Source organism: Chelonia mydas, chromosome 3 (genome assembly GCF_015237465.2).
Source record: "Chelonia mydas isolate rCheMyd1 chromosome 3, rCheMyd1.pri.v2, whole genome shotgun sequence".
In the NCBI taxonomy this organism is placed as follows: Eukaryota; Metazoa; Chordata; order Testudines; family Cheloniidae; genus Chelonia; species Chelonia mydas.
In genome coordinates, this window is record NC_057851.1 from 63,149,557 (window position 1) to 63,162,960 (window position 13,404).

Sequence of the window (13,404 nt, forward strand, 5' to 3'; positions counted from 1 at the left end):
ATTGTATTGTACAAAAGCCAATAGTTATGCAGTTAATTGGTTGTGTACTGGATTTGAATTTAAAATATTTCCATCATATCATATCTTTATGCCCTGTATATTCTCTACATTTTTATTAATATACATATATTTGTTGAGAATGTCATTCTTTTAGAAATGGGACTTATTTTAAAAATATTTAATTTCTAAATCATCACAAATTTTGACCATTTTCTGTTGAAGTCATAGTTAATAACTCTTAACATTCATTAGGACAATAGGTGTATAACTGTTTTATTTTACTTCTTGTCTTGAAATTTTGCTATTTAGTTCAGCTACTTTAGAAGCAGAATGTTCCACTGCATGCTGACAAAGAATTTTCTCTACTTCTCTCTGATGGGATGCTCTTAGAGCTGCAATGTATTCTGCTGTATCTTCCTTTGTCCTGTAAAAGAAAGCTATAAATATAGCTGTTCCCCAAAATTGTAGCAACAAAATTATATATACTTATACATTCAAAATAATTAAATTATAGCCCCATAACTTCAAAATTGCTTCATTTCTTAGAAGTTACAAAGATTGTATATGCAAACACCATGTGTGTGCAATTACTCCAACTGCACCCACAATTCTGGTAACTGTATATGAAATTATGCATATGTCTAATTTTGAAGATTGGGGCCATAAATATTAGTATTACACTATTAGATGAAAAGACAAAGGTATCCATGCTCCAACAATTTACATTAAATAAGCTTGTTCTTACTCAAAGCCATAACAAATTCTAGATTTATTAAAAAGCACTCATCTGGACCTGCCTGAGGGCTTAATAGCAGTGCTATACTACATAGAAGTCCTCTTCTCATCGTATTGTTCCTAAATGAGGGTAAGGACTCCCGTGAGGGAAGCACACTTTGCCTCACATTCTCGTCCATTCAAAAGCATCAATTTTATCCAGTCATTTATGACCAGAAAGATGCCAATTAGCGCCAATTTAGGTGGCAATTTTTGTGACACGTATACACTGGACTATGAATATGTGTAGAGAAACCACCAACTAAGTTAGACGGTAGCATGAGAAGGTAGCAGCTTTTAGGTCATTACTAATGTGAGCTGGATTCATACATGTGATCTATTTGTCAAAAGGCACTGTATCATTACTGACCTCCCACCAAGACTCCAATGTTTTAATAAATGCATGAGATGACTGTTTTACCTTCGTATGTTACTTTCAGAATAAGCCAGTGTTGCCTGAGACTTCACTCTCTGCTGGCTCATTTCTAGAGACAGTCTTTCTAGCTCATCTTTTAACCTTGCATTTTCTTGCAGAACTTCTGAAATATGGGAATCGGCAAAGTTATGTGGCTGGTATATTTTATCATCAAGAGTGTCTGGGAAGGGTTCATTGGTACTGGCATTCCTTTTACTTGTTGCTAAAATATCCTTTTTCAAAATTTCTGTAGACTTTTCCTTATTGTCAGTTTTGTCACTTGAGTTATGGTTTGACAACATCATCCTTCTCTCTTTTTGAAGTCTCTCCACAGTTTTTGTTAGGTCCTGTATCTCTCTGCTTTTGGTGATTAATTCTTGATTTAGTCTTACCAACCTGGCTTTAGCATGAGCTTGTTCCACTTGGTATTCTATTGATTGTAAGTCTTCATCATCTCTTTCACATTTTTTGAGTTCTAACTGGGAGTTTTGATTTTTAAGATTTTCAATTTCTGTTTGAAGATTTTTTACTGTGATCTGATGGTTCTCCTTTACACTACGAAGTTCTTGCTCAATTGCTGTAAAACTGGCTTTGCTGTCATGCAGTTTTTGTGGTTCATTCATCAATTTATAGGCAAGGAGTTCTTCAAGCTCTACAAGTCTTTGCTCATACTGAAGCTGGGAAAAAACAGCAATTTACAGAGTTGCATATCTATCACTCCCTCTTTTTTGTATAAATTAAGGGATTAAGCACCTTAAGTAAATGTTTAACACATTATATAACAAAACCAGTAATATTTACAACAACACTATAAATTAGGTAGTTCAGAAAGCAGCCTCATGAATGTAATAACTCATTAAGACTACCTGCAACAAAAAAGCACAGTATATCAGCAAACTAAGGAACCATTTTTAGTAAGGATAGATGGGCACCTTATAACAGTTAGAAAGAGAATAAATAATTAAAGCCAATTATTAGGAAAATGAGTGTTTCCCATTGTATTATTGTGCTAGATTATTCTATTCAACTATCAGTCTGAACAGACAGATTAACATTCCATTCTCAGTTTAACATTAAGAACACTTTGGCTCACTAAGAAATTCAGAGCATTTCATATTTTTGTTAAACATAGCATTTTAACTGTTGCTAGTTTCCACTTTGCAAATATTTAATAGTTTGTGATGGGACGGCCCACTGCCATATCCTTAAGGACCCATATCATGGACAAGAATGTACAAACAGAACAAAAAGATGATCCTTGCCATCCGGGTGTGTATGGGGCAATCAAGATCATTAAACCCTTGTCTCTCTTGAGCTCTGTCAGGACATTCTGTTTCAGAGGTACTAGTAGATAGATACACAAGGAAGCTCTCTCTCAATTGGATGGAGAAGGCAAACCTTAGCAACGTATTTTCTTCTCCTGGTGTCACAAGCAGAAGGCTGATAATTTCTCATTCAGGTGAGTGCTAAGGTTTACTCAAAAGGGGTCTATCTCCAGCTGATTCAGTCTTTCCGTGTTCTCCTTCCCCGCTAGGTAAGCAGCGACCAAAACAGGTCTTGTGGAACAAAGCCCACTGCCATACCAGCAGGACTTCCCAACACAGGATTTCAGAAATGGTGCCAAGATCCTGGCAGAAGTATAAGTTTTCCTGGGCAATGGCAACCTAACACCTACTTTTCATGCTGCAAATCAGGGCCCAGGACAGTTTCTGCAAGAATCCCCAGTCCACGAATCCCCAACTTAACAATTCTCTGTCCTGGACATCCATGAAGAAAAAGGTGGGGGCACGGATTCTGACTCAACATGCAGAAGAGGCTGCAATTTGTAAGTGGACTATGCCACTGCTGCCTGCACACTTATTTCACTTGTGTGTGCAGCTCAGTATGTGTGCACCTCCGCTCTGTATCCTGTAGGACCAAGTGCCCTTCCTCTATTTATGAAAAGTTTTTTAAGACGACCCAAGCAATCTCTCCTGCAAGTTTAATTCCTCCTCTGTCAGTTTCAAAATGCTTTTACATGACTATATTTTAAATGCACAAAGCTTTGGAATTTCTGGCCCCAAAATATTCCCCAAATGTTATCTTTTCCTTCAATTTGCAATGCTAATACTTAGAGACAGATACCCTTACATTCAGTAGAACCTCTCTTCACTACCTGTGGAATAAACTGCCACTCAATGTAAGGGCCTGATGCTGATAGCCTTAAGTTAGTTACCTTTATTTTTTGAAACTGTTGTTCCATCGCACGTAGACTTTTTTTAGCTTCATCATCTTTCCCCTCAAGTTCTGTTTCTAACTTTTTTATTCTTCTTTCCAGGAAATCAATTGTATTGGATTTAGCCGAAATGTCGTCACCTCCCTCAGATGCTGCAGCAGCAGCATATATCAAAGCAGGCAAAGAATTTGGATGCCTTCTTTTTAAAATTGCTTCCATTTCTTTAATCTGTCAAAAAAAAAATATAACTCCTTAAATAGAGATTTGATAAATAAATATTGTGATTTTCACTGTCAATAAGAACATAAGAATGGCCATAGTAGAACAGACCCATGGTCCATTTTGCCCGAGTATCTTCCAACAATGGCCAGTGCCAAATGCTTCAGAGGGAATGAACAGAAAGGTACAATTATTGAGTGATCCATCCCCTGTCATCCAGTCCCAGTTTAGGTGCACTCAGAGCATGGAGTTGCATCCCTGACCATGTTGGCTAATAGCTATTGATGGCCCTATCCTCCATGAACTTATCTAATTCTTTTTTGAACCCAGTAATACGTTTGGCCTTCACAACATCCCTTGGTAATGAATCGCACAGGGTGACTTTGCATTGTGTGAAGTAGTACTTCCTTATATTTGTTTTCAACCTGATGCCTATTAATTTCATTGGGTGTCCACCTGGTTCTTGTATTATTTGAGGAGGTAAATAACACTTCCTTATTCACTTTCTCCACATCACTCATGATTTTATAAACCTCAATCATATCCCCCTTTTGTCATCTCTTTTCTAAACTGAACAGTACCAGTCTTTTAAATCTCTCTTTGTATGGAGGCTGTTCCATACCATTTTTGTTGCCCTTCTCTGTACTTTTTCCAGTTCTAACATATCTTTTTTGATGGGGTGACCAGAACTGCAAGCAGTATTCAACTAGTGGGCATACCATGGATTTCTATATTATATATTTTCTATCTTTTTATCTATCCCTTGTCTAATGGTTTCTAAGAGGAGGTTTCTTACATGTGACTGGCGTTCTTTGAGATGTGTGCTCCCTATCTGAATTCCACTGAGGGTTATACACATGTGCCATGTGTCTGGAGCTGGACATTTTGAAAGTAGTAGTGTCTATTGGTCCACGCATGCACCCTTGCTCCACATCATGGTTTCATGTGAGGCAAGTAAGGGCAGGGTGTGGTGTGATTCACCACCACAAATCAGATAGATCCGCAGTAAAGGGGAAGGAGGGTGGGACTGCAATACAGATAGGGACCACATATCTTGAAGAAACTTCAATTGCAGGTATGTAGCCTCCTCCTGTTCTTCTTTGAGTGATGACACCTATTGTATTCCACTGAGGTGATTAACAAGCAGTACCTAGTTAGGAGAAGGGTGAGAGGAAGATGATGGAACTGTGCGATATTGGATTTGACTTCCAACTTTTAAAGGATGTCTTTTTGTATCAAACTGTCTCTTTTACTCTGTTTAGCCATGGTGGCATTTTTTGGTCCTCTTACGGTTATTTTAAATTTGAGGTATACATTTAGTTTGAGCCTCTGTTATGGAGTTTTTAAAAAGTTTCCATGCTGCTTGCACGCATTTCAACCTTGTGACTGTGCCTTTTAATTTCCATTTAACTAGCTTCCTCATTTTTGTGGAAATTTTTTTTTTGAAGTTAAATGCTACTGTGGTGGGTTTCCCCTTTTTGAAGTTAAATGCTACTGTGGTGGATTTCTTTGGTTTTCTCCACCTTACAATGATGTTAAATTTAATTACATTATGGTTGCTATTACAGTGCTGTTCAGCTAGATTCACCTCTTGGACCAGATCCAGTGTGCCATTTCAGATTAAAACAAGGATTGCCTCTCGCTTTGGGGATTCCAGGACTAGTGGCTCCAAGAAACATTCATTAATGAATGAATGCGAAACCCATGGGTGTGAACTTCTATGTCTATTGTAATAAGACTCTGCCCTCAGGTCCTCCTTGGGTGTTTACTAACATGAATATTTAGACCCCTAGAGACAGTGAAACTTCCCTACCTCCCTCAGAGTCTGACAAAGATGTATCGTCCTTCTGGAGAGAAGGAACTGTGCCATCTGGTGTGCCTGGACTGCCCTCAAACTGTGCTCTGGATGAAGTGTTGATATACTTGGTTCTGGTATAGGAGCAGTGGTTGGTACTTGGGATTAAGCTCCTTCACGAAGCCTAATAGAGGCATGTCCGATACCAAAGAGACCAGTAGGTCTTTTGACATCACACAGGACTTTGGTACAGAATACAGTGGTACTGAAGACAGATGAGTAGATAACATTGGTACCAGGGTAGACAACGGTACTGGGGTCCTTGTTGCTGAGAGGTTGGGACAGCATACCCATTTTGGGCCTTGGGCTACTCTGTCTGAGCCTTGAGAAGATTTATGGCTTGACCTAGATCTCATCGCCCTCTGTCCTGAGATTTTACCAGGCAAGGACGATGGATCTTTAGGAGTAGGAACTTCAGGTCCACATGTGGAGCACTTTTAGATGATGAGTGCTCAGAGGTTTATGCCACAGGCACCCCAGGATCTGAAGAGGGATCCATTATACTCTTCAAAAGGAAGATTTTCCAACAAGGCTCCTTAGCTTTCTGGGTTCTCCTAGAACAGAGGTGGGCAAACTACGGTTCGCGGGCCCGTCCTGCCCGATCCCTGAGCTCCCGGACAGGGAGGCTAATCCCCAGCCCCTACCCCGCTGTCCTCCCTCCCCCGCAGCCACGCCCTGCGTGGGCAGCGCAGCTTTCCAATAAGCCTGTCCTGCTGCTCTGAATGGTGTGGTAAGGGGGCAGGGAGGATAGGGTAAGGGGCAGGAGGTCCCGGGGGGCAGTCAGGGGACGGTTGGATGGGGCGGAGGCAGTCAGGAGACAGGGAGGGTTCGATAAGCAGTGGTGTCCTGGAGGGGTCGAGGGGTCCCGGGTGGGTGGGGGAGACGGGGAGGGGGGTTGGATGGGGGTGGTCAGGGGACAAAGAGTAGGGGGGAATGGATGAATCAGGGGTCCCAGGTGGCATGTCAGGGGGCGGGGGTGTGGATAGGAGGCGGGACAGTGAGCAGGTGGGCAGTTAGGGGCAGGGGGTCCCGGGAGGGGACAGTCAGGGGAGAAGGAGCAGGGGGGTTGGATGGGTCGGGGGTTCTGATGGGGCAGTCAGGGGGTGGGAAGTGGGAGGCACAGCCTTCCCCACCCAGCCCTCCATACAGTTTCGCAACCCCGATGTGGCCCTCAGGCCAAAAAGTTTGCCCACCCCATCCTAGAAACGGATTTACAGAAGGCACATCCCTCTCTTTCTAATGTGCCCCTCACCCAAACACAACAAGTATTTGGTATGCAAGCAACTGAATCATTGAGAAAGTCTGGCCTTACAAAAAGAGCAATTATTAAAGCCTGGAGATGTACGTTCAGTCACAGGGCACTGTCATCACTAAAAAGTTTACTTGGGTCATCAGCACCTCGGTCTGAGGAACCAAGTTAGCCCAGCCTGGCTGTGAACAGCCACCCTAAAGCCATATCTGAATTACTGTGTCCTCACTGGTGCTTCACTCACTCAGGTAAGTTGCTCTGACTTCTGGAGGCATATTCCATAGTTCTTTGTACTTCAGTAAACTGAGCTACTTTCAGATTCTCTCTCAGTGAATTGTGGGAGAACTTGTCTATCCTCTGGGCACAAAGGGGGGATTCTGAGAAGGCACTAGAGGAGTATCAGCACTTGAGTGATCTAGCTGGTGTCCTCACTACAAAGTGGGTAGGTTCTCAGACCAAGTGAAAGCAGCACCCAAGCTCTAGCTCAGTGTTTCTCAACCAGGGGTACACGTACCCCTGGGGGCATGCAAAGGTCTTCCAGTGGGTACATCAACTCATCTCGACATTTGCCTAGTTTAGAACAGGCTACATAAAAAGAACTAGTGAAGTCGGAAGCACCTGGCATTGGCCACTGCCGGAAGACAGGATACTGGACTAGATGGACCATTGGTCTCAAGTCAGTACAAACTAAAATTTCATACAGTCAATGACTAGTTTATACTGCTCTATATACTATACACTGAAATGCAAGTACAATATTTTTATATTCCAATTGATTTCTTTTATAATTATATGGTAAAAATGAGAATAATCCATTTTTCAGTAATAATGTGTTGTGACACTTCTGTATTTTTATGTCTGATTTTGTAAGCAATTAGTTTTTAAGTTAAGTGAAACTTGGGGTATGCAAGATAAATCAGACTTCTGAAAGAAATACAGTAGACTGAAAAGGTTCAGAGCCACTTCTAGCCTATTCCCCTATCTAGGCCAGACCGACTGGGTTTGAAGCACCACCAAATGCAGGTAAATGTATTTTGTGTGTGGACAGAAAGGGATAACACCGAAGTAAGAACCTAAAGGCATGTCTGCATTAGCGAGCTTATAGCTGTACCAATGCAGCTGTGCCACCATAAGATCACTTGTGTAGCTGGCGGGAGAGAGCTCTCCTGTTGACATAATAAAACCACCTCCACGAGCAGTGGTAGCTGTGTTGGTGGGAGAGCTTCTCCCACTGACATAGCGCTGTCCACACCAGTGCTTCTGTCAGTGTAACTTATGTCACTGGGGGGGGGTGTTATTTTTTCACGCCCCGAGCAACATAAGTTTTACCAACAGAAGTGGTAGTGTAGACATAGCCTAAGTTAACTCTGCAGTGAAGAGATAGTCTTGGTACCAGGATGAGCAACTAACCCTGAGGCAAAAACAAACAACCAAGTTTCCTTCTAAAGGGAAGAAAGGAAACACTATACAAAATCTCTAACATTAATGGTTAACTACTAAGTACCTAACTATCTATAACTAACTATTTACATAAGAAAAGGTCACATGAACACTGCAAATTCCAAATTGTAGCCAGAGAAGGAATTGCCAAAGTTGGGCTCAGCCCTACCCTTTATGCCTTTGGTTAGCATGAGGACCCACAGGGTACAAAGAGAAAAGGAGTACTTGTGGCACCATACAGACTAACCAATTTATTTGAGCATGAGCTTTCGTGAGCTACAGCTCACTTCATTATTCACATCATTCACTTCAGCTCATGCTCAAATAAATTGGTTAGTCTCTACGGTGCCACAAGTCCTCCTTTTCTTTTTGCGAATACAGACTAACACGGCTGTTACTCTGAAAAGGGTACAAAGAGTGGCCACCAGCAAGCACTACAGGGCACTGGTTGCAGTACACCATCAGTGGAATGTATACAGAGAAGCATTTGAAGGAAAACATTTCACAGAGTTATTTATGTGAAGGCATTACCACCAGTGTACTTTCAACCCTTAACATTTATATCTAGAGAAAAATGCTATAGGATAAATTTTCATTAAAAAAATATAATTACACTTCTGTGATCAACAGTCAGACATTGACCATCTCAAAAAGCAGTTTCCTGGATTTTGAATGAAAAATCTCTTATTTCTTACTTTATTACCATTCATTTAAAAAAGATGAAGGTGGCAATTTGCTGGGGGATGATTTGTAAAGAGGACACAATGTTTAGAAAGATACAGAGGCACATGCCCAAGCAGGCACGCACCACAACCCCAATGCAAGAACAGGGATTTATTTTCGATTTTGAAATAGTCAGACAGGACTCATTAGCTGCATTGTGGGTTTAGTAGTTTGATTTAAACAATCTTTTTTTAAGATGCCCTTTGATTTAAATGGGTTATTCTTATACACAGATTATTTTAGATAGAGAAGGACACTACTTCAATGCACCCTCCATTTGCTTTTTGATACTTTGAAATTGCAGGGCGATATAAAACAAAATATTCATGGCTTTCTGGGCTCTTTTTCCTTTTCCCTCCCATCCTATTCACCAACTAATTTGATTCTACCATGATCTCAATGTTAGTCATATGATATCCAAATCACTCTCCAAGCAACAGACTAATGCCATTATTACTTCACTGTAGGCCCCAGAACATTCATCCTGGATGTGAGGGGAAGAAAATATTCAAACAAAGTCTTTAGACACGGAAATAAGAATTCAGAAGTGTACTGATAAAGTAAGTTGCTGCTTGAAATACTATCACTTTTAGGGTTTGTCCCAGCATGAGAACAATTTCTCATAAATGAATTAATATTTGTAATGTCAAGATAAGACAGTTCCATGAGGACAAAAAATGTTTACTTTATCATGGGACTTTTCCAATACCACAAAGTTTAATCTTGATATTTCTGCCAAGATCTCTCAACAGCAGTTAGCATTACTGTATTTTTCACAAGCTATGAAAAACTGAGAAAAGTAACGTTATTACATACTTGTCGCTCAAGATCTTGAATTTTTTTTGCATCTGCTGCTCTGTCCTTTAAACGTTTCTTCTGTTGCCCAGACTGATTCCCAGCTTCAGTTCTGAGATTATCAACCTATCCAACATATTCAATGGTACATTACAAAAAGTATATGCAACAGGTTCACTTCATTAGCACAGTTGAAAATATTTTAAAATTATTAAAAATTATTTAAAATATTTTAATTATTTCAAATTAACTATAATGAAAGAGCTCCATATTTGAACAGGACTAGTGCAGAAGTCTATCCTAGTTTTCAGTATAGTTTGTCTGATAGAAGTCTATGAACTATATTCTCATGCTGGGCTATGGCCTCTTTGTGCCAGATGGGGTAACGGAACTGTAACCAAGCTGCAGAGATCTAGCAGAGAATTCCCTTATGAAGGGAACTCCCTGGGAGCAAATTTTTGCCAGGTCTGTGCCCTGAGCCTCTTCCCCCCCACTCTCTTGACATGCGGGGGAGGCGGTGGTATGGGGAGGTGGTATGGTAGAGCTAAGTTATGATGTCTTCCACTGACGTATGATCAGTTAAGGGCACAATTTAAGCATTCACAGCTTTGCATTCAGTGATGCAATTTAGAGATGCCCAGCAGCAGTTCTAAATTATGTCTAAGATGGGCTGGCTCTGAGGTTCAGGGAATCTGAACCAGACGCGCCCCTTTCTTCCCATCACCAAGAAAAGCTCTGTCACAGGAGAAAATTTGGCCATCAAGGTTCAAGTCTAATATCTGGAGCTTCCAGCGAATATTAATATTCCAATGCATTGCTAGAGAAATATTGGACCGTTAAATGAACACACATTCCCATTATCTACTGCATCAATGGTGGATGTTATTTTAAAAACGTGGGTAATAATAATGCTTCGGTGTAAAGTTTAACCTTTGATGCACAAAACTGTTCACCCAAATGAGAGCAATCTTACCGTGTTTCCCAAATGTTTGAAAATGAGCCTACTTTGAGGAAAATGAAACCAATGACAGCTCCTCCCCACCTACCAAGTGTTGTTAAAGGCCTACATATATCTTACTTTGCAACCTCCTCCCCCACTTTAGGATGTTTATAATACAATACTTCCTCTGTTTTCTACATGCATTCATGAGCAGGGAAATAGTATCACTGGCATCTGACTTAGCATCCATTGATATAAATGGGGCAGTTCACACTCACAGATATTGCTTCAGGCTCTCTGCATTGGTTTTACTTGTTTCATGTTTTGAAAGGTTTTCTTTTCAACCATTACAGGTAGAGACTTTTCCTTCAAGAAAATAAAGCTTCCTCTGACTCTGGAGAATGATTGAGAAGCCTGTCCATGTCCCCTACAGCTTCAGCCTCTGAGGCATGCATGCCACGCACTTTGGGTAACACTGCTTTAACCACTACAGTATGGTATGTTTTTCAAATGTTAGTATAATAACGTAACTCCTATCTGGTAGTCTTAGTCAATAGATTTGCATGGCCTAAAGAACTATTAATTTAGAATTATTTCCAAAAATGCCATTGAAGTGTCAAATGCAAATAAAAACAGTTTTAAGCTCTCATACATATAAATCCTCCATTTCACACATAATAAATGTACATTCTCCATATCAGGCCCTCAGTATTTAAATAAAAGATTTTGACGTATTCCAATACTGCACTTAGAATATGATAGATAACATATACTGAAAAACCAAGTTGTATTCTATGGACACTATTTCTATAAATACTAATTCACAAAAATAAACCTTGAACTGTTGTGATCACCTGTAGTTTCAATTTCTCAATTTCTTCTTTTGCATCTTTAAGACGACTTGCATCTCTGTCCAAAAGCTCCTGATTTTCTGCATACCATTGAAGTCTCTTTTTCAAAAGACTGATTTCCTGTTTGTATGATTCTTCTATAATCTTTATCTCATAAGATTTTTCACCTAGAAGGCAAAAATACTTGATTTAATATACTCCTCTTAGAAATCTGCAACAAAGCTTTCTCAGATATATTTCAGGCACTTTGCCACTACTTTTTCTTTACTAAAATTTAAAGGTGCGACTCAAATTAAGTTTTCAAATATAAGAGCATTTCAAAAGCCTTTATATCACATTTATTTAAGCCCTTCTGTATTACAAATAATTAAGTGTTATATACATTTATTTAGTGAAACACAGGTAAAGAGCAATTATCCAATTATTAACTGGAATGAGAGCCTCCACAAATGAGTACTTTACCTGAAGTAGAATCAATTTGGGCTCTTGCCAAATCTCTCTCTCTCCTCATTTGTCCCAAATCTACTTCAAGAGCTTGTTTGTCTTGCTTAAGCCGTTTTATCTCTTCCAGCAATTTGGCTTCTTCCTTCTTAATATTCACAGAAAACATGTAAAGAAAAATAAACCAACAGAACATACGTTTTCTACAAAAAAAAAGTAACTGGTGTTTTTCCATCATAAGATGAATCACAGCTGCTGCACTGGTCCCTTAGCAGCTGATGTGATTGTCTATGTTGGATAGTATCCTTTCTACGATACAGTGCAGGAAGACTATATGAGGTTAGTCACGCAATAGAGGCTGAATCTGAGGTCTCTTATAACAGGCTCTTATTAGATCAGTCTTAGAAGCCAAACAATCCAGATTCAGTCTGTAAGTAGACCACAGTTAAAGAAGAAACTTTTTTTAGTCTCGGCAAAATGGCAGAAAATATGAGTTTACATATATCAAGAACATAAACCCATTCCCAAACTTCAGTCTAGTTCATTTGCATCAGTGAGCACTAACCTTTAGCCTTACTCCGGCTATGCCTTCTTGGAGACCCTTCAAACCAACAATTTGCTTCTAGGTCTCCTGCTTTCCCAAGTCCAAAGGGAAACGAATGAAAAGGATGGTTTCTCAGAAAGAAAAAGGAGTACTTGTGGCACCTTAGAGACTAACCAATTTATTTGAGCATGAGCTTTCATGAGCTACAGCTCACTTCATCGGATGCATACTGTGGAAACTGCAGAAGACATTATATACACAGAGACCATGAAACAATACCTCCTCCCACCCCACTCTCCATAAACCAGTCGGAGAACACTTCAATCTCTCTGGTCACGCAATCACAGACATGAAGGTCGCTATCTTACAACAAAAAAACTTCAAATCCAGACTCCAGCGAGAAACTGCTGAATTGGAATTCATTTGCAAATTGGATACTATTAATTTAGGCTTAAACAGAGACTGGGACTGGCTAAGTCATTATGCAAGGTAGCCTATTTCCCCTTGTTTTTTTCCTACCCCCCCCCCCCGACGTTCTGGTTAAACTTGGATTTATGCTGGAAATGGCCCACCTTGATTGTCATGCACATTGCGGGGAGAGTGGTCAGTTTGGATGAGCTATTGCCAGTAGGAGAGTGAGTTTGTGTGTGTGTGGGGGGGGGGGGGGTGAGAAAACCTGGATTTGTGCTGGAAATGGCCCACCTTGATTATCATGCACATTGTAGGGAGAGTGGTCACTTTGGATAAGCTATTACCAGCAGGAGAGTGAGTTTGTGTGTGTGTGTTTTTTGGGAAGGTGGGGGGGGGGGGGTGAAAAAACCTGTATTTGTGCTGGAAATGGCCCACCTTGATTATCATGCACGTTGTAAGGAGAGTGGTCACTTTGGATAGGCTATTACCAGCAGGAGAGTGAGTTTGTGTGTGTATGGGGGTGGGGGGGTGA

At 40.4% G+C, this 13,404-nt stretch overlaps 1 protein-coding gene across 14 annotated transcripts in view; it reads right to left on the minus strand.

Moving 5' to 3' along the window:
• Window positions 1-13,404, minus strand: part of CEP162 (centrosomal protein 162) — an 89,322-nt gene that overhangs the window by 23,049 nt on the left and 52,869 nt on the right. For 9 of the 14 annotated variants that reach the window (XR_005224626.2, XM_037894411.2, XM_037894417.2 and 6 more), the window contains 6 exons: window positions 11,939-12,065; window positions 11,480-11,643; window positions 9,707-9,811; window positions 3,405-3,632; window positions 1,196-1,866; window positions 283-424 (listed from right to left, as the gene is read on the minus strand). Coding sequence is in view for 12 of the 14 variants with exons in the window: in XM_037894411.2 (XP_037750339.1) it covers window positions 283-424; window positions 1,196-1,866; window positions 3,405-3,632; window positions 9,707-9,811; window positions 11,480-11,643; window positions 11,939-12,065 (1,437 nt within the window). In the remaining 2 variants the exon portion in view is untranslated. The remainder of the gene's footprint in view (window positions 1-282; window positions 425-1,195; window positions 1,867-3,404; window positions 3,633-9,706; window positions 9,812-11,479; window positions 11,644-11,938; window positions 12,066-13,404) is intronic. The other 5 variants (XR_005224627.2, XM_037894414.2, XM_043542613.1 and 2 more) reach the window with 3 other exon arrangements.